This window comes from Otolemur garnettii, unplaced genomic scaffold (assembly GCF_000181295.1).
Source record: "Otolemur garnettii isolate 467f Iridium unplaced genomic scaffold, OtoGar3 scaffold00134, whole genome shotgun sequence".
In the NCBI taxonomy this organism is placed as follows: Eukaryota; Metazoa; Chordata; class Mammalia; order Primates; family Galagidae; genus Otolemur; species Otolemur garnettii.
Window position 1 is genome coordinate 3,277,578 of NW_003852529.1, and position 26,298 is coordinate 3,303,875.

Below are 26,298 nucleotides of genomic sequence, written 5' to 3' on the forward strand. Positions count from 1 at the left end.
CCTCGCTTGCCTGAGAGCCCTGATTGAGCAGGAACTTAAGTTTAGTGGTTGGATCCGCAGTTTCTGGTTTGAAGGGGACAGTCCATCCCTGTGTCTGGGGTGAGCCGAGGGACATGAATGAATCTGGAAGGCATAAGGGTTGGTCAGGCAGTGGGAGGTTGGAGGCCCCTGCCTGCCTCAGGTCCCTCTCTGTGTCCTGGCTGGGCTGTGTGCACAGCCCCGGGGTTGCCTGAGCGTCTACTCCTTTGTCCCCTCGGCTCCTCTCAAAGAGCAGGCTGCCATGATTATGTGTGACTTGGGGAAGGGGTACCCCTGGGCTTGGAAAACCTGACAATCCGGAGCACCCCATGCTCAGCCTCAGTGGGCTGCCACCACTGCACTCAGGGCCATGTGCTGGGGCCACACCTTGGCCACAGCATCCAACTTGGTCCAAACTTCCCCCTGTCTTCTCCCTACCTTTCCCCCAGGTGTTCCGGAGCGGAGAGGGCATGGGGATCCGCCTGGATAATGCTTCTGCCTTCCAAGGAGCTGTCATCTCCCCCCACTATGATTCCCTGCTGGTCAAAGTCATCGCCCATGGTAAAGACCATCCCACGGCCGCAACCAAGATGAGCAGAGCCCTTGCTGAGTTCCGCGTCCGAGGTGTGAAGGTGAGAGGCTACGGTGCCCACCCTATTTGCTCTGGCCCTTTGAAGGTCCCATGGTCATTCACATCCCTGCTGGGGGCTGGAGCGTGGCTCTACCTCAGTCTGCCCTGCTTTGTCTTTGTCAAGCCTCTGGTTCCTTCAGCCATCACTGCACATTAGCTGCTCCTGGCTGCCCCTCGCCCACTCACTCCTCCGCAGCCCTGGAGTTGGCGGGCCCAGAGCTCTTCCTCAGACCCTCTGCCCAGGCCCAGGGGCCTCCTGTCCACAGTGTTGTTCAGGGGAGGCCCACACTCTTTCCTGCCCCTTCAGGGTTAGGATCATCTGGAGAGGCCCCACTTCTGGAAATCCTGACCCCACAGGTTTGGGTCAAGTCCCCACAGTCTGTATTTTGAACAAGTTGCACAGGTAATTTCTTACTTTGGGAAAACATAGCCGCCCTGAGCCAGAGCTCAGGGCCTGTGTGGTTGGGGGCACTTCGTGTAGTCAGACTCTCCTACTAGCCCCTGCTGCCTCCCCACCCTGGCCTGTTGGGGACTTTCAGGATAGCCAAGGGGTGTGGCCTGTAACTTAGCTGCCTTCATCAGGCCACCACGGTCAGCCTGCCAGGTAAGGATTGTGGGTGCCCATTGCATCTTATCTGGGCTCTGCTACTAGTGTCTAGGGCTAGAGAGGAATTCACAGTGACAAAGTACCACCTTGTTCTTTAGAGCCAGCACCTGCCCATGTTTTTTGTGGGGCCACCCTCAGAATGGCAGGATAGGAAGAGCTGGGGGGACAAGACCCTTGGCCGTTGTGGGAGCTCCTCTCTCGGCCTCTGCTGGGCTCCATAGGACAGGCTACTCCGGTTGCCAGCTGACAGCCTCTTCTTCTTGGCCTGGCCATCCTCCCTGCAGCTGCTTCTAGCCCCTGGCTATATGGAGACTTGGGGCACATGGACAGTGCTGTCCCCTCAGGCCCCATGGTCATTCCTCTCATCTGTCCAGACAGCTCTGGCTGTCCCAGATGCTGGCCCAGTGCAGAGACCTTTTGAAAAAGGCACAGGGAGAGTTCTGGGCCCTTCGCCCATAGCCCACCCTCACAGGAGATGGGGCATCTCCTGGATGCTGGGGGTCCCTGCCCTGTAAACAGGGCAGAGCCATGTCATGACACCAACTTGCAATGTCCTGTGCTCTGCCCACATCTTGCCATGGGGCCTGGATTTCCCGACAGAGGTTCCTATGGCCCCTTTACTGCCACAAGGAGCTATCTGGCCGGTGTACACCATGACCCCAATGGGATGACCTGGGCCGTCCCCACCTCTTGCTTGCCCCTGGCCTGCTGGTCCTGGCTAGGCCCTGTGGTTGTGTCCCTCACCCTCAGTGCCCAGGCCCTACCTCTGTGGCAAGCTGGTCCCTTGGGCCATAGGACCTTGCAGCTGTCCTGCATCCTGGAGGGCCCAGCAGTATCCTCCACCTGAGATCCTCTTTTCTCAAGATGGAGATCAAATGGACCAGCAGTAGCACAAGCGGTTTTGGTGTCTAGGGGTACAATGTCCTCCCCAGATGTGTCCCCAGAGCAGGCTGCTGATTCCTGCTGTGCCCCAAGCCTCCCCCCAACACTGAACACTGCAGCCCTGGTGGCCTTGTTCCCTTGGCTCCTGCAAGCCCACCCTTTTTGCCCTTCCACCTTCACCCAGAAGTTCTCACTCCCTGCTTGTTGAGACCCTTTTTTTTTGAGACGTAGTCTCAAGCTTTTGTCCTGGGTAGGGTGCCATGGTGTCAAAGCTCACAGCCAACTTCCAATTCTTGCGCTCAAGTGATTCTCTTGCCTCATTTTTTCTAATTTTAGTAGAGACAGGGTCTCGTTTTTGCTCAGGCTGGTCTTGAACTCCTCAGTTCAAGCAGTCCACCCACCTTAGCCTCCCAGTGTTAGGATTACAGGCATGAGCCACCGTGCTTTATTCCCATCTATTGAAACCACCAGGCTCTTGGTCCATACCCAGGCATGTGTCCTGGAGCTGGGAGAGCAGATGCCTGTGTGTGAGCAGTCTGCACAACTCAGAGCACCGAAAGATACCAGTGTGTCCACGCAGCACCTTTCACATTGCTGCCATGGGCCAGGCACCATCACAGGCTCCAGGATGCCAGTGCCCACCTTCTGTGTCCATACGGCACCTGCACGTACCTGGCCCTCAGCAAGGCCAAGAGACACCTGTGTCTGAAGGTACTTGTGTATCTAGTGCTATGCTGTCCAGCCAGCATCCAGGGACAGATTGTTCAGGAGGCCACAGGGGCCATGCTTGGCTGGGTGTTCTGGCAGAGGAGGCAGAGCAGGGTCCCCTGGCCTTGGACTGCCTGGACAGAGATAAGAGGACTTGAGCAGGAAGTGGCCACATGTTCCTCATCCAGCTGTCTCCCTGCAGTGAAGGAGAGCCAAGGCATTAGAGGAGGGCACGAGGGGGAAGTCAGTGGGGTAGCTGGAGCTGCAGTCTCATTGGTGCCTATAGTCCTGACAGACCTTCCAGAGGCTTCCAGGCTCATGATGGGATAGTAGGACTCTTGGCCTAGTCTCTGTAGGATGACATTTCACAAATCCAGAAGATGCCCTGGGAAATGCGGGACAAGCCTGGGGGACTTGTTACTGAGCTGTGCTTAGAATATGGCTAACCCAGGTCTTTTTTCTGCCCGAAAGGGGTGTGCTATCTCCACCTCCTCATCCAGTGCCGTGGCCACCCTGCACACGGCTACACAGGGGCGTGTTCACCACACACCTGGCATTACAGGGGTCCTCACCTGCCAGGAGGAGGCATTCTCTGCACTTACAGGTCAGGCTGTCTCCCCCTCAAGCTCAGCCACAGTACATGTAAGTGCAGACCTGTGACTCCTCCTGGGCTGGGCCTGGGCTCACTCAGGCAATCAAATGCCAGCCCCTGCCCCTGCAGCCCTGACTCCTGTCCTGGACCATGTGTTTGTTGCCACTATCTATGTGCCTTCTCCTCCCACATGATTTAGCCAGATGAAACCAGAGACTAGCACTGAGGTGTCCCCAACAATTTTATTATAAATAAAAACAAGACTCCCATTTGGTGGCTGCAGCGCCTGCCTCTGGGGCTGTGAGCACCTATCAGAGGGACCTGTCCCTTATCCTAGTCTGGAGGCCAGAACCAAGGAAAGGGTTCCCAGTCCTGCCAAGTACGCAGAGGAGCCTGAGGTACCAAGAATAAAAACCAAGGAGGGAGCCCTGGGCCAGGCGGCCACACATGCCACCGGCCCCTCACACCACACTCTCCTCCAGCCTCTCCGTGCTGCCACCCACACCGCGGCACCCTGCCCCAAGCAGCCCCCCATGCACTGAGTGGCTCCTACGGGCCCAGGCCCCTCCCAGGCGCCTGGCATAACCATAGCACCCAGCGTCCCCCAAGTCTAGGGAGCAGCTGCGCTGGGGGCGGGGCGGAGGGCTCCGCGGTGGGTGGGCCTTGGGTGTGGGGCTGGGGCCACCATTGGTCTGGGACTGGACATGGCTGAGCTTGAGGGGGAGGCGGCCATTCCCAGCCCCCCGGCCCCGTACCAGCAAGGCCACAGTGAAGACCAGTAAGGCAGCCACCAGCACACCCCCCACGGCCACGGTCAGGGTCCCGCCCAGCACGTGGGCCTGCAGGGCGTGGCACAAGGGTGTAGCCGGCAGTGTAGAGAAGTGGGCACAGCCCAGCAGCCTAGTGGCTGTGAGGTCTGAGGGCCCAGCAGCAGGTGACAGGGCCAGCAGGCAGAGGTCGTAGTCAGCACCAGGTACCAGGTGCTTCAGCAGGAAGTGGTGGCTGGAGGCTGGGACAATCCTGCAGGGAAGGGCAGGTGGTCAGAGCCCAGGCTGGAGTCCAGCCCCCACCTTCACGGCTAGGACCTTGCATCCCAATTCGTCTCCCACCCTGTGCTCCCAGCTCCTGGGACCACACAGGCCTTGTGTGTTCACTCAAGAAGGCAGAGAAACAGGCATGTGCGTGTGGGACAGGAGAAGGTGCCAGGGGACAGATGGATGTACACACTGACATGCACAGGCCCAAAGCAAACCAGAAAGGATGTGGGGGGCAGGGAACGGCACCAACAGAAGCAGAAATAATGTGTGTGGGGCCCGTGTGCTGCAACACAGACCCCACCACTGCCACCCAGGCAGCTATGCCAGGCCACTGCTCCTCTGCAGCCACAGAGGTGGACATAAGCACATTCAGGGGGAGGAGGGGCTGGGGGCAAACCTCCGAGGGGTGCAGGGTGGGGGACCTGCCGGTGTGAGGGTGGGCAGAATGTGCGTCCTCACCGATAGATGAGGGTCTCGTCCTCGCTGCTGTTGTATTGGATTTGGAACATCCACACAGGGTCAGCCGGCCGCCCTGGCCCCCAGCTCACCAGCCCCGTGGTGGCGGTCACCTCTGTCACCTGCACCACTGGCTCAGACTCCAGAGTCCCCTCGCCTTCGGCAGCAGTGCGAGCCGAGGCAGCAATGTCCGAGGGCCCAGGGTGGCCCCCCTCGGCGCTGGTGTTCCCTCCGTGGGGCAAGGCCAGTACCCGCAGCTCTACTCGGGCTGTGGCCTCTCCAGCAGGGTTGGTAGCAATGCAGGTATAGCCCCCTGCATCCCCAGCACCTGTCACCCCAATCTCCAGGGTCCCATTGGGAAAAGCCCGGGCTCGGGAGGAGTTGCCAACCAGCCGGTCGTCAGGGCCAACCCAGTGCATGGTGGGCGCAGGGTCGCCGAGGGCCCGGCACCTAAGTGTGGCCCGCTGGCCCTCCAGTACCCACAGGCGCTGTGTGTGGCGGGCAATGAGGGGGGGCTCACAGGAGAACTCGCCCTCTGGCACTGCCCAGAAGTAGCGGCCCGCCAGGCCGGGTGGGGACGCGCAGGTCTCCAGGTCGTCGGGCCGGGCCAACCGCCGCAGCCACAGCAGCTCGCAGTTGCAGTGCAGCGGGTTCCCGCTGAAGCTCAAAACCAGGGGTGCCGGTGATGCCTCAGCATCGCGCCCCCGGGAAAAGAGTGGGTCGGGCGCCAGCGTGGCCAGGCGGTTGGAGGTGAGGTCCAGGCGGGAGAGCTGACCCAGCTGGGCGAAGGCGCCCGGCGGCAGTGCGTCAATGAGGTTATGGTCCAGGTTGAGGGTGTGCAGGGCAGGCATGGCACCGATGCCAGCCCAGGGCACCTGGCGGAGGTTGTTGTAGGACAGGTCCAGGTCCTCCAGGCTGTCCAGGAAGTCATCAAAGGCCCCTGGCGCGATGCGGCCCAGCTGGTTGCCGCTGAGGATGAGGTGCTGTAGGTTGACAGGCCCCCGCAGGCTGCCAGAGCCCAGCTCCACCAGCCTGTTGCCGTCCAAGTGCAGGGACCGCAGGCTCTCCAGGTCCCCAAAGGCGCGGGCTCCAATGCGGGTGATGGCGTTGCGAGACAGCGTCAGGTCCACCAGCCCTGTCATGTTGCGGAAGTCAGGCGGCCCCAGGGCTTGGATGAAGTTGTCAGCCAGCCGCAGCTCCACTGTGCGCCGGTCCACGTTGGGCGGCACAAACAGCAGGCCTCGGTGGGCACACAGGGTGCTGAGTGACTCGGACAGGTTCTGGCAGACGCAGGGCAGGGGACATGCAGCCGCTCCACTGGCCAGCAGCAGCAGCAGGAGCGGTGGGGCCATGGTGAGCGCCCTGTAGGAAAGGGCCATGGCCCAAGCACAGGTGGGGCTGGTGCAGGTGCCCACTTGAGCCCAGGGCATTGTCCCAGGAGCCAGCTCCCAAGAGCCTGGCCTGGGAAGGGGCTGGGTCAAAGGTCCAAGGAGTCCTCCAGGGATGAGGGAAAGCTGGGGCCTTTAGGGCCAGGCCCCCCAGAATAAAGGTCACATTTCCCAAGCAGTTAGGGGGAGTCCAGGCGTTGGGGACAAGGTGAGGCATGAGGCAGGAAGCGGAGGTGGGCCAAGCGCAGGGAGGGTCCCGGAACTTCCTTTCTTTGGCATCCCCTGAAATCAGCCTCCTCCCGCTTCCGCGCCATCCCCTCCCCCTCCGGGGAAGGTGCCCACCAGCACCCTACCCTCGCATGGCGCTGGCCCCTCCCTGGCCAACCCCCCCCCGCACCCCCCTCACCTGGTGTCTGCCGCTCAGGGGGCGCGGGCCGGCCTCCCCGCGGGCCCGGCCGGCCCCCGCCGACTCCAGGCCGCTCTCCCGCGGGGGCGAGGCCCGGGGATGACAGGCTGCCGGCCGCCCGCCCTCTGGCCCATGGCGCTCGGGCCCGCGGCCCCTTTTCGCTCGGTTCCCGGCGCCTTTCCCCGGCGCGGTTCGCGGTGGCGGCAGCGGTGGTGGCGGCGACAGGCGGACGGGTGCGCGCCGATGGGCGCGCGCGCCGCGGACACGCACGTGGAGGGCGGACTGGGAGGGGCACACGGGGATCCACCCGGGCCCAGGCGGCCTCCCGAGGTCACGGGGACACGCGACCACTGCAGCGTCCACGGGTGGCGCCCAGTCACGCCCGAGGCCCGGGCCTGCGCGAGCCCGCCAAGCTGCCCCCAGGCGCTGCCGCAGCGCACTCACCCCGGCACAGGCGCGCGCGCCCCCGGCCACCCTGGCGCCCCGGCATCCTGCACCGCACGGGCGCCCGCCGCCGCGGCGCGAACCTCACTCTGCAGACAGCCAGACAAAGCGCCCGCTCGCGGGCCCCTTCACCATCTCTCAGAGACTGGAGTCTTTGTCACATGTCGCTGGGCACCCTCCCCAACACACCCACACATGCTTACACACCCACACGTCCCTGCACCCACGGGCAGGGCCGGGCGCAAACCCGCATTGATACTGGGACCCTCGCGTTCACAGACACACGCTGAAGGTCATAACCGTTCTGCATCACCGAGTCACGTGGAGGGTCCCTAACAGGCACGGGGCTCGGGGTGGGTGGGGGGCCGGGGCGGCGCCCGGGGCAGGGCTGCTGCGGGGTGGGGCCGACAGGGCTCGGCCTCTGGACAGACGCCCCGCCCCCACGGGCCCGCCCTATGCCTGTTCCTCCCTCCCTCCCTCCCTCTCCCGTTTCCACGCCTGGTGTTCGGATCCAACCCGCCTGTGTCTCCGGCTAGGGATTGGTGCACGCGGCGCGGCTTCCCAGCAGGCGGTGGCAGTCACTGTACCCTCCACCTCTACCCTCAGAGGAGCTCCCCGAGAGGGGCCCCCTGCTGTGAGGAGGGGAGGTGTCCCGCTTCCCACCCGAGAGAGGTGGGGCTTGGGTGGTCGGGCACTGTGGTCCCGCCACCACTAGTGGTTTGCCAGGTTGGGGAACGGGAAAAGTCACCACCTTCCTGTATCCTCATCGTTGGGTACTTATGCCCCACCCTTTCTGGTTCTCCTTCCTCCATCCCTGATTGGGGGGGGTGGCGCGGGGCAGTGGCCAGAGTCCGGGGGCTACCGGAGTCTGGAACTCTAATACTGCCTGGCACAGCAGCCCAGGTGGCCTCGGACAAATCACTGAGACTGCTTTGCTCTTGGAGGCCAAACTATTAATTGCATGCACCTAGAGGAGGAGGGGAGAGGGAACAGCTGGAGGCCATCCTTACTCTCACCACTTCCTGGACCCCAGCTGTTGTGGTTGTGTAATAAAATGATAGGGGCTGGCTCCTGGTCCTGGCCGATGTGCCAAGAACCAGGTATTTCTTTGTTCCTCTTCTCATCCCAAATGTTTTCCTTGCTCTAGACAGATGTTTACTACCATCTATCATGTGTTGCCTAATGCTGGGAGTTGGGGTGTGTTGGGAGCCAAGTGGGCCTGGCTGAGCCCCCACTGGGCTTCCAGAACCGAAAAGTGAAGGATACTGGGCAATCATGAAGCAGGATCTCTTACAACAGAGAAGCGCAGGCTGGGGCACGGAAGGTCTCTGGGGATCTTTTCACACTTATGTGGGTCTAGGTTCTTCAAATGGTAACTGTCTCCCCTCCCAAATGCCATGCGTTGGCCTAGTTGAAATCTCATTAGGAGGGCCCTGAGCTGTGCTGGTCCAGGGTGGCAACTGCAGCCTCATCTAGGCTGCACAGAGACAGACCTGTCACACTAGACAGGGACAAGGCACTCATGACTCGACCCCACTCTGCAGTGACCACCTGTGGGATGCTGGTGGGGAAAGCATCTTGGCAGCCCAGGTGATTGGGACCCTAGGGGGACAGGCACATTCTCCAAGGGGCCCAGGTTGTACCTTCGAGTCCCTCATGAAGGGGGCAGCAGAACTTCTAACATGGAGATGCTTTCTCTGAAGCAGAAGCCAGAGTGGCCACGTGCCACGATCGATCGTGCAGAGTGCCATGTGGTCTCACAGTCACAGGGTGTCTCACAGGGTTGGCTCCTCCGTCCCTGTGTGGCTTCTAGGTTATCCTCACCCTGTTCCAGCCTCATGTTGTCCCCCAGCCACATAATTAGTGGAACTGAGGGCCCTTGAACAGAGCCCAAGGACACAAGTACCCCTGACAGCCCCCTGCTCCCGGAGAGCTGCTGGGCAGGTGAGGAAACCAGATAAGCCACAGTGACAAGGCTAGGGGTAAGGTGTTCCATCAGCTGACCCCACCAGGGTGTATTAGAAAGCCAGGGGTACAAAGACCTTCAAGTTCAGACATCCAGGAAGCGTTTCCCAGGAGGTGCACATGTGGAGGGTGAGAGCACAGGGCAGATTTAGTGTGGCCAGGCACAGCCATGATGAGGAAGACCAGTGGTAGTTGTGGCCATGGTACACTGTCCCTCTTGACTGGTGACATGGGAGGAATGGGTAGTACAGGTGCTGGCTGCAGGTTTTGGTAACCAAGTCCCTGGCGAGGCCTCCACCAGGCTGAGGGGCACTGGGGAAGCTGGTTTGGGACTTACTGAGCCTCTGTGAGGGACACACACAGGGATGCTCAGGTGGTGGTTCTGCCTTTGGGATTTGGCTCTGGGAATAGAAGCTATCCCTGGAAGTGAGGCCATGTAATGTGGTGTGGGAGGACAGCCAGATGTCTAAAAGCCCAGTGTGGGAGCCACCCTCTGGACTTAGCCAGGAGGAGGCCACCGAGAGTGTCAGAGTGATGGCTTGTTGAAAGAGGGGCTGCAGAAAAGGCTTACCCGAGTTTTGGGTTTGAAGGGGTGTTTCTAGCCCTCTAGGAAGGTAGGGAGGCCTCACTTTGGGTGAGCAGGGCTGGAGGCGGCTGACAGCTTAGGGGCCTCTGGCAGATGGAAGGAAGGTTGAAGGAGGGGGAAACACCCTCCACAGAGGGCCCTGAGCTGTGCTGGTCCAGGGTGGCAACTGTAGCCTCGTCCATGCTGCATGGTGACTCCCCTCCACCTGCCTCTGTCCCGCAGACCAACATCCCCTTCCTGCAGAACGTGCTCAACAACCAGCAGTTCCTGGCAGGCACTGTGGACACGCAGTTCATAGATGAGAACCCAGAGCTGTTCCAGCTGCGGCCAGCACAAAACCGGGCCCAGAAGCTGCTACACTACCTCGGTCTGACCTAAGACTGCCCCACTGTGCCCTCCATGTTCCTTGCTCCTGGCCCTGCCCCAACTCCAGCCCTGGTGCTGAAGCGGCCTCCTCTTGTGCCCCACCCTTGGCTTCCTCCCATCTGATTTGAGGTTCTCCTTTACTGCCTGGACCCAGGAGGCCCTGGCTTTGGAGGCAGGCCCCCCACACCTGAGCTCACTACCGTCACTGCTGCCCTCAGCTCAGACTCTGCCCACTTTCCTGACCCACTGCCTGCTCTCTCCCCAGGGCATGTCATGGTGAATGGGCCAACCACCCCAATCCCTGTCAAGGCCAGCCCCAGCCCCACGGACCCCATTATCCCTTCAGTGCCCATAGGTAGGTGAGATCTGTTCTGCTAATTCATGGGAGAGATGGGAGACGTCCACCTACAGGATGGGTGCCAATGCCCCTGTCTGTCCCAGGCCCACCCCCGGCTGGTTTCAGAGACATCTTGCTGCGGGAGGGGCCTGAAGGCTTCGCCCGAGCTGTGCGGAACCACCAGGGCCTGCTACTGATGGACACAACCTTCAGGGATGCCCACCAGTCACTGCTGGCCACTCGTGTGCGCACCCACGATCTCAAAAAGATTGCTCCCTACGTTGCCCACAACTTCAGCAGGCTCTTCAGCATGGAAAACTGGGGAGGTGGGTTGGGGGAGGGCTGGGGCATTGGGCAGTGCCTGGCGGGAACTGTACCCTGTTTGGGACAAGCTCTGATACACTGAGGAGGGCATGGCGTTTGTTCAGTGAGTGCCAGCTTAGCCCAGGCTGGTGCTGGGCATAAGGCTGCACAACTGCAAGCCAGGCAGGTCCAGGGTCAGGGAGAAGGAGACACCCCATTACAGCACGGGGGACTGGAGGGAGGAAGACACAGGACCATAAGGCAGCACAGAGAGGACACAAATGAGAGATCAGCAAAGGAAAAGTTGGGGGGGGATCAGAGCTGGGAATGCTAGGTGCCCTAAAGATGAGCGGGGCCTAGTGGGGTCCCCAAGACATAGGGAGCTGACCTGGGCCCCTTGGTTCCTGTGCAGGAGCCACATTTGATGTTGCCATGCGCTTCCTGTATGAGTGCCCCTGGCGGCGGTTGCAGGAACTCCGGGAGCTCATCCCCAACATCCCGTTCCAGATGCTGCTTCGTGGGGCCAACGCTGTGGGCTACACCAACTACCCTGACAATGTGGTCTTCAAGTGAGAGGGGGAAGGAGGAAGGGGGCAGTGTAGGGTGTGACCCAGTGGGTGCCAGGCTTGTTGTGATGGCCTGTACTCCCCACAGCAGGCTGGAAAAGAAGTCCTTCTGTGGTGACACCTAGCAGGGGCTGCTGTTTGGAAATGTTAGTAAGCGTAGCTTTGTAGCTGCAGAACCAGATACTTCCAGATCACTTCATTTCACTGGTGGGGCCGTGGAGGCCCTCAGAGGCAGATGACTTGTCGTAGGCCCCTAAGTATAGAGCTGGGATTGAGTCCCAGGCCTCAGGACTCCTCATTCAGTGCTCCCTGTAGTGCCACTCCAGCTGGCCCCTGGCCTGGCAGACCACTAACTATGCTGCCCTGGGCCCCTGGGCAAGGGCTTGTCCATGTCTCTGTGCCCAGCCTTACTTTGCCTGTGGGTGCCACACAGAGGCCAGGTCCCCAGGCCACATTGCCGTGGGCAGTGGGTGGAACTCAGCCCTGGGCTGTCCCACCCACTCAGGTTCTGTGAAGTGGCCAAAGAGAATGGCATGGACATCTTCCGGATTTTCGACTCTCTCAACTACTTGCCCAACATGCTGCTGGGCATGGAAGCAGCTGGCAGTGCAGGAGGCGTGGTGGAGGCCGCCATCTCCTACACGGGGGATGTGGCAGACCCCAGCCGCACCAAGTACTCATTGCAGTACTACATGGGCTTGGCAGAAGAGCTGGTGCGAGCCGGCACCCACATCCTGTGCATCAAGGTGCCAGGGCCTTTGCCTGCCCCTGCCCCTGCCCCATCCCTGCCACAGGCCAGGATCATGCTCCTCTTCACCATCTTCTCTCTCCCTGTCCCCTCAGGACATGGCAGGGCTGCTAAAGCCAGCAGCCTGCACCATGCTGGTCAGCTCCCTCCGGGACCGCTTCCCCGACCTGCCACTGCACATCCACACCCATGACACATCAGGAGCAGGCGTGGCAGCCATGCTGGCCTGTGCCCAGGCTGGGGCTGATGTAGTGGATGTGGCAGCTGACTCTATGTCCGGGATGACCTCACAACCCAGCATGGGGGCGCTGGTGGCCTGTACCCGAGGGACTCCCCTAGATACAGGTAGGGAAGACAGCAGTCCATAGCTGTGTCCCTCTCAAAGCTGCAACACTCTCAGTGCCCTTGGTCAGCCTCAGCTAGAATCCAAACGCCCCACTCTGGCTTCACTACCTCCTGTAACCTTAGGCTTTGGTGGGGCCAGAGGTAGCCCCGGGTGTGGGAGGAGACCCTCTGACCCTGGCCTCCCTGCAGAGGTGCCCCTGGAGCGTGTGTTTGACTACAGCGAGTACTGGGAGGGGACTCGGGGACTGTACGCAGCATTTGACTGCACGGCCACCATGAAGTCTGGCAACTCGGACGTGTATGAGAATGAGATCCCAGGGGGCCAGTACACCAACCTGCATTTCCAGGCCCACAGCATGGGGCTTGGCTCCAAGTTCAAGGAGGTCAAGAAGGCATATGTGGAGGCCAACCAGATGCTGGGTGACCTCATCAAGGTGAGTCAACCCCATCTCTCACCTGATACACAGACCCGTCTGCTCCTGCTTTGGGGCATCCTAACTTCCAGGGGCGCCTCCTCAGGTGACACCCTCCTCCAAGATTGTGGGGGACCTGGCCCAGTTTATGGTGCAGAATGGGCTGAGCCGGGCAGAAGCTGAAGCTCAGGCAGAAGAGCTGTCCTTCCCTCGGTCTGTGGTGGAGTTCCTGCAGGGCTACATCGGAGTCCCCCATGGGGGGTTCCCTGAGCCCCTGCGTTCCAAGGTAAGAAAGGCCCAGCATAATGGGAGGTGGGGTCTAAGTACAGCAATCAGGCCTGACCCTCTGCTTTGCTCCCCAGGTGCTAAAGGACTTGCCGAGGGTAGAGGGGCGGCCCGGAGCCTCTCTCCCACCCCTTGATCTGCAGGCGCTTGAGAAGGAGCTGATAGACCGGCATGGGGAGGAGGTGACCCCAGAGGATGTACTCTCGGCAGCCATGTACCCTGATGTCTTTGTCCACTTCAAGGACTTCACTGCCACCTTTGGACCCCTGGATAGCCTCAATACTCGCCTCTTCCTGCAGGGACCCAAGATTGCAGAGGAGTTTGAGGTCAGTGGCTCTGGTGCTTGTCCACACTCCTCCCCAACACGCTTGGCCCAGAGTGCCAGACTTTGGCTTGGCTTTCTCCAGTCTCGCAAGCTTTGGGAGGGGAAAGGACCCTTGAGACCAGAAATTAGGCCTTCACAAGATAAGGACCAAAATGCAGCGTGGGGAACTGCCCTGTGGGCCAGGGTCAGAGGCCTATTCTCTCCACAGCTGACCCCAGCTCTGTGCCTCCACACCCTTCCTCCAGGTGGAGCTGGAGCGGGGCAAAACGCTGCACATCAAAGCCCTGGCTGTGAGTGACCTGAACCGGGCTGGCCAGAGGCAGGTCTTCTTTGAGCTCAATGGGCAGCTGCGGTCCATCCTGGTCAAGGACACCCAAGCCATGAAGGTACGCCTCCCCCAGGGTCAGCCAGGTGGTAGGGATGGGGTGGGCTGTGTCTCATGCCTGCTTTGCCTGTCTGCAGGAGATGCACTTCCACCCCAAGGCCCTGAAGGATGTGAAGGGCCAGATTGGGGCACCCATGCCTGGGAAGGTGATAGACATCAAGGTGGCAGAAGGAGCCAAGGTGACCAAGGGCCAGCCCCTATGTGTGCTCAGTGCCATGAAGATGGAGACTGTAGTGACCTCACCCATGGAGGGCACTGTCCGCAAGGTCCATGTGACCAAAGACATGACACTGGAAGGTGACGACCTCATCCTGGAGATTGAGTGATCTTGCCCCAGACTGGCAGCCTGGCCACCCTCACCCTAAAGCCTTCAATAGAAGCTGTGCTGCCAGGGCAGGCCCAGGCCAGCCAGTGCCTGAGGGGAGGAGGGCCTGGCTCTGGAGGCCATCCTTAGCTGGATGGAGAGAAACCGCTTGCAGTGGCCCATTCCCTTCAGTCATCTGTCCATTCCCTACAGGTGGATAGTTGCTGTCCTATTCATCTCTTGCCAAATAATGGTCCTCTCCTCCTTGGAGACTACAGCAGTGGGCCCTGAAGTCTGGGGGAGTTGTAAAGGTTCTGCCTCCTGGAGCGGGAGCAGAGTTCTAAGTCCCCAGTCCAGGAACACTTGCTCAATAAAACTGGCTTTCCCTTTCCTTCCACGTGGGGTCCTATGCCACTCCCTCCCCAGTGCTGCCCCCAGCCCTGCCATGTAGCAACCAGGGCAGGGCTGCCTGTCAGACCAGACCCCACGTGGGTGGGGGGTGGGTTACAGCTTCCACTTCAGAAAGTAGCAAAGGTGTCCAATGGGGCCTATTGAGTGCACACACAGGACTGCCTACTCCTGTGCTTGCTTGGGAGACTGGGGCTATTCTGTGTTAACGCATAATCAGCCTTTATCTACCTTCCCCCTGAAATCAGGTTGCATGAAGGTTAAATAATTTTTCCGGGACTCCATAGCTATGAAAGGGCATAAAGGGCTAAAGCCTAGGCTGTTAGACTTGCTTTATAGCCTCACTGCTTAGTTTTCTAAAACCCAGGGCCCTGGGTAACAGAGACCTGTTTGTCAAAAATAAAGACCAAGGGCCAACTGCAAACAGTATCCCCTTCTGGTCAGTGGGTAAAGCCCTCAGGAAAGGTGATGTGGCAATGGCAGAGGTTACTGCAAGCACCCTGGCCATGAGTGCTAGGAGGTCAGGAGCACTGGATCCAGAATCCCAGGTTGTGACCTTGCCCATCCTAAGCCTCAGCTCCCTTTCCACCAGGGGGACAGTGCCTACACCACTACCCTCCTCCCCACAGGCAGGGTGAAGTGAGGAAAAGGCAGGGCAGAGGCACCGGCAGGCCCTAAGCAAGGGCTGCGGAGAGGGGAGCAGAGCCCAGATCCCCACACCCACTGAGCCTGTTTGTGCCATGCTGTACAGGCATAGTGCCTGATGTCTAGGGTGGCAAGTCACAGTGGGCCCAGACCTTGTCTTCTCTGGACCTTAAGATCTCAAATGTATCCCAGCAACATAGGCCTGTGCTCACCCCTCTGCCTCCAACAGCTACTGTGGGCTGGGGAAGAGGAAAGGTCTCTAGGGAGGGAGGCAGGCATGCGATGCGGCCCTTCAGATCCACATGAAAGTGCCTTTGTCACAGACAACCCAGAGGCAACCCTGGGAGTGACTGACTGTCAACCACTGGCCTCAGGAAAGAGGACTTGGAACAACCTTGAGTCTGGAATGGGACCTAAAAAGATAAAACTTTCAAGAATCACTTTCTTTTTGTAAAGCCCAGAGTTGTGGAATGAGAACTGTTCTAAAAATGAAATAAGGCTGGGTGCAGTGGCTCACACCTGTAATCCCAGCACTCTGGGAGACTGAGGTGGGCGAATCACGTGATCTCATGGGTTCAAGACCAACCTCAGCAAGAGTGAAACCCCATCTCTAAAAATGAACCTAGAGGTCCCAGTGTGAGGGCCTGGTGAGGGCCTATCTTCTACTCTGCAGAGGACATAAGCAGGAAGTTCCTCCCACTGGGTTCACACCTGGTGAGCCCATCCCAGCTAGGACTTGGGTCTGCTCAGGAGGAGGACTTAAGTTACAAGCCCATGGCAGGCAGAGGTCCATGTTCAAGGCAGCTGAGACAGGTGGTAGGCACAATCTCAAGAGCTTCCTGGAGTCCTCACACAAGACCCCAAGTAGACTTATGCCCCAAGAGCCAAGGCCGTGTTAGCCAAGTTAAATCTCTTTAATATCCCAATACAAAGTCCTGATGCAAAAAGACAACGAGAAAACCCTGGAAAGTTGTGGGGGAGGGGCTTTATAAATAACCCCCCACCTCCACCCCGAGCAGCTTTTCAGAGGCAGAGGGGGGCAGAGGAGCTAAGAGAAGCAGCAGTCCAAAGTAAGGAAGGGCATGCGTCCCTCCTGGAACCTGCCCCTTGTCCCCTCAACCCCCTTTTGAAAGGGGCGGCACCCTTTGGATATCTGCTCCTTTCTCTGGTCCCTGGGATTCAACTAGCTCTGGCTTCAATCCCCTACAAAAATTCCTGAGATCTCGGGGACCCCAGCCAGCAACTCCCCTTCAGTACCCCTTAATGGGGAGGGGCTGGGGGGCCCATGAGAGTTCATAGGAGTGTATGCAGAAGCATAGGTCAAGAGCACAGGGGAGCCTTTGAGTGTCCTGCCCGCTCCAAAAGTACACAAAGGGGAAGACTGCCGTAGAGCTTGGGGTCCGTGAGTGGCTGGAGCAGAAGCAGGAAGAGCCCCACGCCCAGGGCATAGCCCGCCAGCAGGGGCCACCTCTGTGGGTGCTCCAGGGCCGCACACACAGCAGGGAAGCCCATGTAATTGCAGAAGGAGTGGCAGAGAACCGGCCCAATCAGGTGTCCTGGGGAGGGAGACAGCAGCTCACAGAGCAGCACTACCTCGTCCTCTGACCTTTGCAGGGCTAGTGACCCCTTCTTCCCTGAAATAGGAGATCAGCACCCACCCTACCACACCCATCCATCCTCCCACGCTCCATGGTCTCTGCTGCTTCCCACCTTTAAGACTTCACCAGTCCTTGAGGGCCCTGGCTCAGCCTATCTCAAGGACTATGATAGAAGTTGTCACTCTTAGCATAAACACAGTACTCCCATTCTCCCATCCATTCTTGTGGGCCCCTGAGCCCCTGGGGGACCCATGAGAAACTGAGGACCAACCTGTGCGGATGAAGAGGAAAGCAGTGTAGGCACCGAAGACGGCTGTGTAGGAGAACTGGAACACTGGAGACGGGAGGCCACGAGTGACCACACCTGTCCACCCTTCCTGCCCCAGCACTGCATACCCGTCAGCCAGAGACCATCCCCTTCCCCCAGGGCAGTGGCTGCCTGCTCCACCACCTACAGTTGTCCTCTGTACCCCAATTCCCATGGTTAGTGGCCCTCTGATACCACAGCCCTCTCTTCCCAAGTCTTTCTCCAGAGCGTCTGTCAGAGACATCTACATACACATCAGAACCCAGACTGCCCCAAGCAAGTTCTCTAAGACTCACCTGCAGATAAGAAGATGCTCCCTACACTGCTCTGGCGGAAACGCAGCTGTTCAATTATGTGGTGAAAATGGGCTGGGAGGAAAGTGAGGACCATGTCACATACCTCCCGACCTTCCCTCTACACTTGCTCTTGCCCCAAGCCCCATTCTCAGCTTTCATGTTGAGAACACCTTTGCAGGACCAAGTTGGCCAGACTCACCAACTCCAAAGAAGAGTGGGCAGGTGAACACAGCAGGGCCCAAGCCTGTGCACGGTGCTAACATGGGCAACATGCAGGCCCGGAACACTAGCTCTTCTGTCAGGGGCGCAATCACTTGGTTCCGCAGCCAACGCATATCTGTGAGGCAGCGGGCCCAGGAGCGAGGTGCTAGAAAGGGATTCAGGACAAGCAATGAGTGACTAGCTAAGGAAAATGAGACCCCAGAGGCCCTAAGGACCCTTCTCCCACAATTTTACCCTGGTCAAATTCTGCCATCAACATTCTTGAGACAGGGGGTTAGTGGGGGGGGCACAGGGGACAGTTCACCAGACCCAACATAAATACTTTTTTTTTTAAGAGACGGGTCTCTCTCCTGGCCTCAAGTGATCCTCCTGCCTCAGCCTCCTGAGTTGCTGGAATTACTGATGTGAGCCACTGCACCTGGCCACAAAACAATGTCTTAAAATAAATGAAGGGATGGGATTAGTAGCTGAGAAAAGGTATCCTGGTAGTAAACAGACATCAAAATTTAACTGAGACCAGATGTGGTTTGGGGAAGCAAGTGACAATGCTTTCTGGTCCACACCAAGTAATTCTGGGGGTTCCCAGGGGCGACTTTGGACATCAGGCACCAACTCTTAGAGGCCACTTGGCTCTTTGTTCCCATTTTACTAATGAAGAAACATACCCAGAGATGACAGTTTGCCTCAAGTCCACATTTCACCACAAACCCAATGATTCCCTTTCCCCATTGTCCAGACTACCTGTGCCTACTTTCCCCCTCAGCTTGAAGGACTCACCCAGGACTATCTTCAGCCCATCTGCTAGATCACAGGGACAATCCATAGAGAGCTGCATCAATGGGCCCAGGAAAAGAATCTGGAGGCAGAAAAACAGGAGATCAAAGAAAAGACTTTCATTATAATCCACTGCACCTGCCCAACTTTGCAAGACCAGCTTCCCATTCCCATTGAGAATTTCTAACCTAAGGATACCCGAGGGCCCCGGGGCCATCTCGCAATTCCTGTCTCCCATCAGCTGGAAACCAGACACATCAAGATAAAAGGTCACAGATGGCCATGATACTGACAAGAAAAACCAGAGGACAAAATGGGAGCACTCACCATGGTCAGCAGCAGAGGCAGCAGTGCTGCCGGGAAAATGCCCTCCAGCCTGAAGCCCATCAGGGTGAGCAGGGATGTGCCTGGCTGAGCCACAGGAAAGGAGGCATCAGTCTCGCTCCCTTCCCCAAAAGTCCCGCGCTCTCTCCCGTTACCCTGCCTGCCTCCTTCGCACCTGGATGCCTGTGAGTTCCCGCCAGAGCAACACGCAGAGGGGCGAGAGACTGGACACCACTAGTACGCTGGTGAAGCGCCGCTTGATGACGGCGGGGTGGTCCCTACGGAAAGGGCAGTAAGTCGGGGGGACGCGCAACCGCCTGTCAATGCGGCCCTGCCCCCGGCTCGCCCAAGCTCCGCCCCAGCCCCGCCTCACGGGCCGCGGGATCCAGCCGCGCGCACCGTCCCCGCACCTGGGCAGCTCGCTCTTCCAGACGTACAGGCTGCCCACATAGGAGCAGGCGAGGCTGAGGCAGGAGAATACAGATACCCAGCAGCACAGCCCGGGGCCCGGGCCACCCAGCGTCGCTGACTCGGACTGCCGCTCCGGCCGAGACACCGACAGCAGGCGCAGCCCGTCCCCGCCCAACGCCGCCATTGCGCCCGGACCCGCGGCGCGCACTAGTGACGCACCTAGCGTTAGCGAAGGTGACGTCAGGCGGCGCGCGGTCGCGCCCCGCCCCCACGGCCCGCCCCCGACACGACAGCAGACGCTACGGCTTGGACCTAACAGCTTTATTAAATCTGGGGCTACAGCGGCCGCCTGTGGCCTCCAAGTCGGAGGGTACTCGGGACGGGGCTCGGCTCAGGGCCTGGGGCTAGGACTCAGCCACTCGGACAGGTTGGAGACCTCCTGCAGCCACAGCGCGTCCTGCGGGTGCAGAGCGGTCACGGGGTGAGGACTGCGGGCTGCGCCCCCAGCGCCGGTCACCTGCAGGCGGTTCCCGGGGCTCGCCCTGCTTGGCGCCGGGGCCTTGCTGTGGGCCTTTTCTCCGCTAGGGCTGAGGGAGGCCGTGGGGGGCTCTGGGCGGCGCGGAGCCCTGGAGGAGTGGGGAGCGTGCGTCGTCTCAACGACCCGGTGGAGGCGGCCGCTCTTGAGCCTCTTGTTTTCCTCCGGCCAACAGGTCTCTAGGAGAAAACACGCCCACTCCATCTTACTCCCACCGCCCCATTCTACAAAGACCTGGGGGCAAGGGGTTCCTCCCTCCGCATCCCTGGCTGCAGGTCCGGTCTGGATCAAAGCCCTGTAGCTCTAGAGCCTTCCGGAGTAGGCAAAGGCTGCAGAATGGCTTCGGCCTCCCATGACCCAGTCAGCTGGGCCTGGAAAGGGGCATCTAGGTTCGTCTGGAGCCTTCCCTTGGGGGCTTAAGCTTTCTGCACAGATTCTTCCCGGAGTCTGCGCCTCCCTCCTGCCCTAGCCGGTCTCACCCCCAAACTTCCCCACCCGCCCATTGCTCACGCTGCTTTGGGCAGTGCCCACAGGCAGCCTTCCTACTCTCCAGTGACTCACGGTGCAAATCAAAGCGTAGCTCCTTCTTGAGCAGGTCCTGGGAATGCAGCTCGGGGAGCTTTTCCCTGGGAGAACGTGCCAGGAGGGAGGCAGCTGTGTGTACAAACTCCAGGGTCAGAACGGAGAAGAAGGAAGCTCTTAAACTCTGAAGGTAAAGATTTCCCGGAGGAGATACTGAGCTCGGTTTTGAATAATAAAGGACGAGGGAGAGTCCATGCTGAAAGTTATGCAAATAAACTTTATGCAAAGCCATAAGGCATAAAACAACATCCTACGTAAAATGCCAGATGGGGGATCCTAGGAGATGACTCCAAAAGGGCTGGTAAAATCAGAGAAGCCTGAGAAACTCAAGAGTTTTATCTGTGGGAAGTGGGAAGCCAGTGTGAAAAGTTTTAAGCACTGGAGAAAAATAGTGTTAATTTTGTATTTTAGAAAGACCATTCTGTCAGAGGTGTGGCTCCCATCAAACTCAAGGCAGGAAGACCTCAAGAGCCCAGGAGAAGTAAAGGCTGTGGGGATGGAGGCATCACTAGGAGTTGAAGTCTCCATCACACCAAATTAACTTGCCTTGGTGACTGACTAGATGTGAAACATGAGAATGAGAGGCCTCCTCAAAGAATCCAAGATTTCAGATGTGAACAACCAGATAGACAGTGGCACTATTAATCATGGCCTAACCAAAGTAAGAGGCACCCATCTGGGTGTGTGTGCAGAAGGAGGGTATGAGGAGAGAGGAAACTGAGGTACCAACAGGGACCTCCACAGAGAGCTGCCGAAGGAGCAGATCAGTTTCCATCTGGCACTCAGGAGAGGCCTGGGCTGGTCATACCAATTTGGGAATCTGCAGCTGAGAACCAGTGGTCCACAGCTGGGGAGGAAGGGCCAGAGGAAGAACTAGGTGAGTCCTGGTCTTTAACAAATTCTGCAAATGGTTCAGACAAAATGAAGATAAACACACAATATGATATTTAAGAGTCCTTCCCTAATGAGAGTTTCAGAGGCCACAGGGAAAGCAGGTGCCCTGAGTTAGGGAGAGAATGAGGAGGAGAAAGGGTGTGTGCAGCGTGGGCTGGTTTTGTTTTGTTTTTTAATGGTTTTCACTCTTGTAACCCAGGCTGGAGTGCAATGGCACCATCACAGCTCAGTTGTGTTCTCCAACTCCTGGGCTCACACAGTCCTTCTGCCTCAGGCTCCTGCCTCAGCCTCCCTAGTATCTGGAACTGCAGGGATGCACCACTACTCCTGGCTCTGCAGTTTGCTTTTTGAGAACCCTGGTTGAGAAAGGAAGGCGGGGATTGAGGGTAAGTGGAGGAAGTTTAAGGTTATAGGAGATTTTCTTTTAAAGAAATGGGAAAAGAACTCAGAGGAAAGCTGAAGGTACAGAAGTGATAACTGATACAAGCAGGTCCTGAGAAAACTGGGTAATGCTACCCTTAGCCCAGAGGGGACGGGTCCCCATGCTAAAAGTTTCTGCAGTGAGAGGAACACAAGTTGGGTGAGTTTACTGAGAAGAGAAGATGAAGTGTGAATTGGGAGGCTAGGTCAGGAGCATGGGTAGATTTTTTTTTTTTTTTTTTTTTGAGACAGTTTCACTTGGTCACCCTCAGTAGTACCATGGTGTCACAGCTCACAGCAACCTCAAATTCTTTTTGGTTCTTTTTTTTTTTTTTGAGACAGAGTCTCACTTTGTTGCTCTGGGTAGTGCAGTGGCATCAGAGCTCACAGCCACCTCAAACTCCTGGGCTCTGAGCAGTGCCTGTGGCTCAAAGAGTAGGGTGCTGGCCCCATATACCAGAGGTGGCGGGTTCGAACCCAACCCTGGCCAAAAACTACAAAAAAAAAAAAAAAAAAAAACTGGGCTCAAGTGATTCTCCTGCCTCAGCCTCCTTAGTAGCAGGACTACAGGTGCCCACCACAACACCCAGCTAATTTTTTGTTACAGTTGTCGTTATTGGCCCCAGGGCGGGCTCAAAACAACCAACCCTGTTGTATGTGGCTGGCGCCCTACCCACTGAGCCGTGGGCACCGCCAGCAACCTCAAATTCTTGGGCTCAAGTGATTCTCTTACTTCAGCTTACCAAGTAGTTAGGACTACAGGAGCCTGCCACACCAGTTTTAGAGACCAACCTGGGTAGTTTTTTTTTTTTTTTTTTTGAGACAGTCTCACTATGTTGCCCTCATTAGAGTGCTGTGGCATCAACAGCTCACAGCAACCTCAAACTCTTGGGCCTAAGTGATTCTCTTGCCTCAGCCTCCTGAGTAGCTGGGACTATAGGCGCCCTCCACAATGCCTGGCTATTTTTTGGTTGTAGCTGTCGTTTGGCAGGCCTGGGTTGGATTTGAACCCACAGCTCTGGTGTATGTGGCTGGTGCCCTAGCCGCTGAGCTACAGGCGCCAAGCCCGAACTGTGTAGATTTTTAAAAGAACTGAGTCGGGGCTGGGCGCTGTGGCTCACGCCTGCGATCCTAGCACTCTGGAAGGCTGTGGCAGGTGCATTGCCTGAGTTTGAGACCAGCCTGAATGAGAGTTGGAGACCCCATCTCTAAAAAATAGCCAGGCATTGTGGCAGGTACATGTAGTCCCAGCTACTTGGGAGGCTAAGGGCAAGAGAATTGCTTCAGCCCAAGTTTGAGGTTGCTGTGAACTATGGCACCATGGCACTCGTCCAGGGGCAAGAAAGTGAGACTATGTCTCACAAAATAAAAAAATAAAAGAACCAACTAGCCACTGGGAAGACAGGGCCAGAAAGATGAGAGAAAGGACTGGCAGACCACAGGCTAAAGAGAATGGACTATAGGTTGGTGGGGGCATCAACACACAGTCTTTTGTTTTTTTGTTTTTTTTTTTTTTTGAGACAGTCTCATGCTGTCACCCTGGGTAGAGTGCTATGGCATCATAGCTCACAGCAACCTCCAACTTGGGCTCAAGTGATCCTCTTGCCTCAGTTTTTCTATTTTTCATAGAGATGGGGTCTCGCTTTTGCTCAGGCTGGTTTTGAACTCGTGAGCTCAAGCAATCCACCTGCCTCAGCCTCCCAGAGTGCTAGGAATACAGGCGTGAGGCACTGTGCCTGGCCTGACACACAGTCTTTTAGTGATTTTTCTTTAGTAGAGCTGCCCACGTGGGACACAGGCTGGATGCCAATGAGAAGGGCAGGTGTGTAGGACAGGACAGCTCACGCTGTTCCTCAGAGGGTTCCCCCTAGATTTAAGGTTCCTATTGCAGGGTGGAGAAAGTGTGGGCTGTGGAAGCAGCAAGCTGAACCTCAGGTCCTCCTGCCACGTGCTGTGTATGACCTCAGACCCTGGGCTCTCTTGCTTGTGCTGCCCACCCACAAGACCATTATAAGCACTAAATGAGATGAGCCCAACACCTCCACAGGTCCACAGAAGGTGCTGAATTAAATGTTAACTTCTTTCCTTCTGAGGGAAGGTACTTATTCTTTTGTCTCTCCTCACTGCGTAAATAACTAGTTATATGTGGTATGGTATACTTCCAATTTTTTAAATTTCCAAATTAAATTTTAAGAAGTAGGTTCTTTGCTTTATACAAGACTTCACTGCAGGATTCTTTTTAGTAGCAACAGTTAAAATATGGTTCGATGAGAGAACGTTCCAGGAGTACCTCTTAGGCCCAGGCACAGACAGTGTGCAGCATGTTGCAGTTGTGAGCCTGGACAGAGGGGTAAACTAACAAGGAACAGGTGCCTCAGTCACAAGCCCCAACTTCCCTGAAGCCCAGACACTATTTTGTCCAAAGGACTCAGAATCTGTAGGAAGAGATCCCTGTTAATTTGGTCTTTTCCAAAGACAGACCGGAACTGTGCTGCCTGGGTTTGAATTCTGGTTCCGTTATCTACTGGCTGTGGCCTTAGGTAAGTTTGTTGACAGTCCTTAGCCTCCATTTCCTCATCTGTCAAGTAAGAATAATAATAGTAACTGTACCTGAAAGGACTGTTTTGAGAACTAAGAGCATTAATAGATTCTTAAAGTTCAGAATAGGGTCTGGCATTCATGAGTGACTGACCATGAGAGCGGCTGTCACCTGCTGCTGTCAGCCCTGAGAGCTGTTCATGTGTTGCAGGGGCCGGTGTAGAGAAATTACCATCATGTCACACATGCTGATGCTTCCCCATAACATATCAAGGTGGAGGTGGTGCTATGCCTGGGAGCAGCCTCCTCAGAGCCCCCAAAAGAAGTAACCAAAACAGGGAGCTGTGGTCTCAGCACTAATGGTGGAGAGAAGATAGGCAGGAACCTCCTGGATTCATGGCCCAGAATCTGCCTATTATTGCCCCCATGCACCTGCCTATCCTTGTGTAGCTATCTGTAACTGCACAAACTGGATTTGAAACTTCTAGTCATATCATACCATGTTTGAGGAAGGAATGCCCACTGCTGCCCTGGAAGACCCACAGTGGCAGCAAGAGGCAGCCAAACTGCAGAAGAACTTTGTCATAGTAGGAAGTGTAGCGGAGTCCGCTGAAAGCTTGATGTCATGTTTTTTACTTCCCCAGCTTCAGTAGGGCTCACCTGAAAACCTAAAACCTCTGCCAGGCACATGCCTATAATCTAGCACTGTGGGAGGCCAAGGCAGGTGGATTGTTTGAGCTCAGGAGTTGGAGACCAACCTGAGCAAGAGCGAGATTCTATTACTACCAAAAATAGAAAAACTATCCAGGTGTTATGGTGGGCTCCTGTAGTCCCAGCTACTTGGGAGGCTAAGGCAGGAGGACCACTTGAGCCTGAAAGAGTTTGAAGTTGCTGTGATCTATGATGATGCCACTGCACTCTGCCCAGGGCAAAAGAGTGAGGCTCTGTCTTTAAAAAAAGAAAAGAAGGGTGGCGCCTGTGGCTCAAAGAGAGTAGGGCGCTGGCCCCATATACCGGAGGTGGTGGGTTCAAATCCAGCCCCGGCCAAAAACTGCAAAAAGAAAAAAAGAAAAGAAGAGCTAAAACCTCACCAGCACGTGGTGCCGGGTTGCCTTCTTCATATGCGTCCTCAGTGCTTTGGGCTGAATCCTTTTTCTCTGGGGTCTGCTAAAAAAACGAGAAGTCCTAAGTAAGTTTTGCAGATACATGAATGAGCTTCTAGCCAATCTGGAGTGTGCCTGGTGGCTTCACTGACCACTCAGGGTTGTCCTCCCTCACCAGGAACTCCCTCTTAACTTTGTCCTGGCTCATGAATCCCCTCTGAGCCTCGAACTGCCAGGCTTCCCTCTGGGGAGCCTCCTGCAGCTCACTCTGACCACTCCTAGCATATCCCTCCTCTGAACTCCATTCTCTGCCTGTCTCACTTGTCAGGCTCTGAAGTGTGCTTGGCAGTCTGCTGTCTGTTACTCCATGTGCATATGTCCATTTTGTACACTGTAAATCCCTCACAGGGTGTGGCTCATCACACCCTAGTCTCTCCACAGCGGGCCTCTCCCTTACACAGGGTAAATGCTCAACAAGTGACTAAGAAAGTGATACCTGGGAAGCCACAGGGCACTTTCTGTAGTCCTCTGTATCCTTTCAGAGGCCTGCCATGCTAGTTGGTTCAATTTAAACAGAGAAATAGTTACTAAGACTAGAACCCCATCCTTCTAGCCCCTTGTTTGTCTTTTCTTTCTTTAATTAAATTATAGCTGTGTACATTAATGCAATCATGGGGTACAATGTGCTGGTTTTACACACAATCTGAAATGCTTTCATCAAACTGGTCAACAGCCTTCATGGCATTTTCTTGGTTATTGTGTTAAGACATTTACATTCTCCACCTAGTAAATTTCACATGTACCCTAAGATGCACCATAGGTGTGGTCCCACCAATTACTCTCCCTCCACCCCCTTGTTTGTCTTTTCAATAATACATATATACAAAAACAGGTATCCCCTTCATTAAAATTAAAAACCTGTGCTTCAAAGGAGCACTTGACAAAAGTGAAAAATCAACCTACGAGAATGGGAGAAAATATTTGCAAATTATATCTGTTAAGATAATTTTATCCATGGCTCGGTGCCTGAGGCTCAAGCAGCTAAGGCGCCAGCCACATACACCAGAGTTAGCAGGTTCAAATCCAGCCTGGGCCCGCCAAACAACAATGATGGCTGCAACTCAAAAATAGCCAGGCATTGTGG

General features: G+C 56.8%; 4 protein-coding genes across 7 annotated transcripts in view; 1 reads left to right on the plus strand and 3 right to left on the minus strand.

Moving 5' to 3' along the window:
- Positions 1–14,489, plus strand: part of PC (pyruvate carboxylase) — a 108,938-nt gene extending 94,449 nt beyond the window's left edge. For all 3 annotated transcript variants that reach the window (XM_012810497.2, XM_023518289.1, XM_003798333.3), the window contains 12 exons: positions 468–650; positions 9,943–10,087; positions 10,352–10,441; positions 10,528–10,749; positions 11,139–11,295; positions 11,798–12,038; positions 12,136–12,385; positions 12,575–12,819; positions 12,905–13,084; positions 13,161–13,409; positions 13,654–13,794; positions 13,871–14,489. In XM_012810497.2, the coding sequence (XP_012665951.1) occupies positions 468–650; positions 9,943–10,087; positions 10,352–10,441; positions 10,528–10,749; positions 11,139–11,295; positions 11,798–12,038; positions 12,136–12,385; positions 12,575–12,819; positions 12,905–13,084; positions 13,161–13,409; positions 13,654–13,794; positions 13,871–14,119 (2,352 nt within the window). In that variant the 3' untranslated portion in view covers positions 14,120–14,489. The remainder of the gene's footprint in view (positions 1–467; positions 651–9,942; positions 10,088–10,351; positions 10,442–10,527; positions 10,750–11,138; positions 11,296–11,797; positions 12,039–12,135; positions 12,386–12,574; positions 12,820–12,904; positions 13,085–13,160; positions 13,410–13,653; positions 13,795–13,870) is intronic.
- On the minus strand, positions 3,662–6,671 carry LRFN4 (leucine rich repeat and fibronectin type III domain containing 4). The gene is made up of 2 exons (XM_003798334.3): positions 4,935–6,671; positions 3,662–4,458 (listed from the first exon to the last, which is right to left on the minus strand). Exons 1-2 carry the CDS (start codon positions 6,359–6,361, stop codon positions 3,900–3,902), a joined length of 1,986 nt encoding a protein of 661 aa, XP_003798382.1. The 5' UTR covers positions 6,362–6,671; the 3' UTR covers positions 3,662–3,899.
- Positions 14,490–16,039: 1,550 nt separating the features above from the next.
- Positions 16,040–19,294, minus strand: RCE1 (Ras converting CAAX endopeptidase 1). 2 transcript variants are annotated; one of them, XM_012810455.2, is made up of 8 exons: positions 19,082–19,294; positions 18,847–18,949; positions 18,675–18,754; positions 18,351–18,429; positions 17,551–17,718; positions 17,352–17,423; positions 17,020–17,082; positions 16,040–16,706 (listed from the first exon to the last, which is right to left on the minus strand). In XM_012810455.2, the coding sequence occupies exons 3-8, from the start codon at positions 18,732–18,734 to the stop codon at positions 16,471–16,473; spliced, it is 678 nt and encodes a 225-aa protein (XP_012665909.1). In that variant the 5' UTR covers positions 18,735–18,754; positions 18,847–18,949; positions 19,082–19,294; the 3' UTR covers positions 16,040–16,470. The 2 variants fall into 2 exon arrangements, with proteins under 2 accessions (XP_012665909.1, XP_003798383.1); XM_003798335.3 differs by having other exon boundaries at positions 18,675–18,758.
- A 102-nt stretch (positions 19,295–19,396) lies between these two features.
- CUNH11orf80 (chromosome unknown C11orf80 homolog) overlaps positions 19,397–26,298 on the minus strand; it is a 71,465-nt gene continuing 64,563 nt past the window's right edge. Inside the window, exons 15-17 of the mRNA XM_012810458.2 lie at positions 25,143–25,218; positions 19,600–19,796; positions 19,397–19,539 (exon numbers count right to left, since the gene is read on the minus strand). Of these exons, the coding sequence (XP_012665912.2) occupies positions 19,474–19,539; positions 19,600–19,796; positions 25,143–25,218 (339 nt within the window). The 3' untranslated portion in view covers positions 19,397–19,473. The remainder of the gene's footprint in view (positions 19,540–19,599; positions 19,797–25,142; positions 25,219–26,298) is intronic.

Bases quoted from the DNA above. Each gene is read 5' to 3' on its own strand.
- LRFN4 (XM_003798334.3), bottom strand. From the start codon at position 6,361: ATGCCCTGGGCTCAAGTGGGCACCTGCACCAGCCCCACCTGTGCTTGG. The intron at 4,459-4,934 runs GTGAGGACGCAC...CCTTCCCTGCAG, and splicing joins GACGAGACCCTCATCTATCG to GATTGTCCCAGCCTCCAGCC.
- RCE1 (XM_003798335.3), bottom strand. From the start codon at position 19,266: ATGGCGGCGTTGGGCGGGGACGGGCTGCGCCTGCTGTCGGTGTCTCGG. The intron at 17,083-17,351 runs GTGAGTCTTAGA...TCCCGTCTCCAG, and splicing joins GAGCATCTTCTTATCTGCAG to TGTTCCAGTTCTCCTACACA. The intron at 16,707-17,019 runs GTTGGTCCTCAG...CTCCCTCCCCAG, and splicing joins TTTCCTCTTCATCCGCACAG to GACACCTGATTGGGCCGGTT.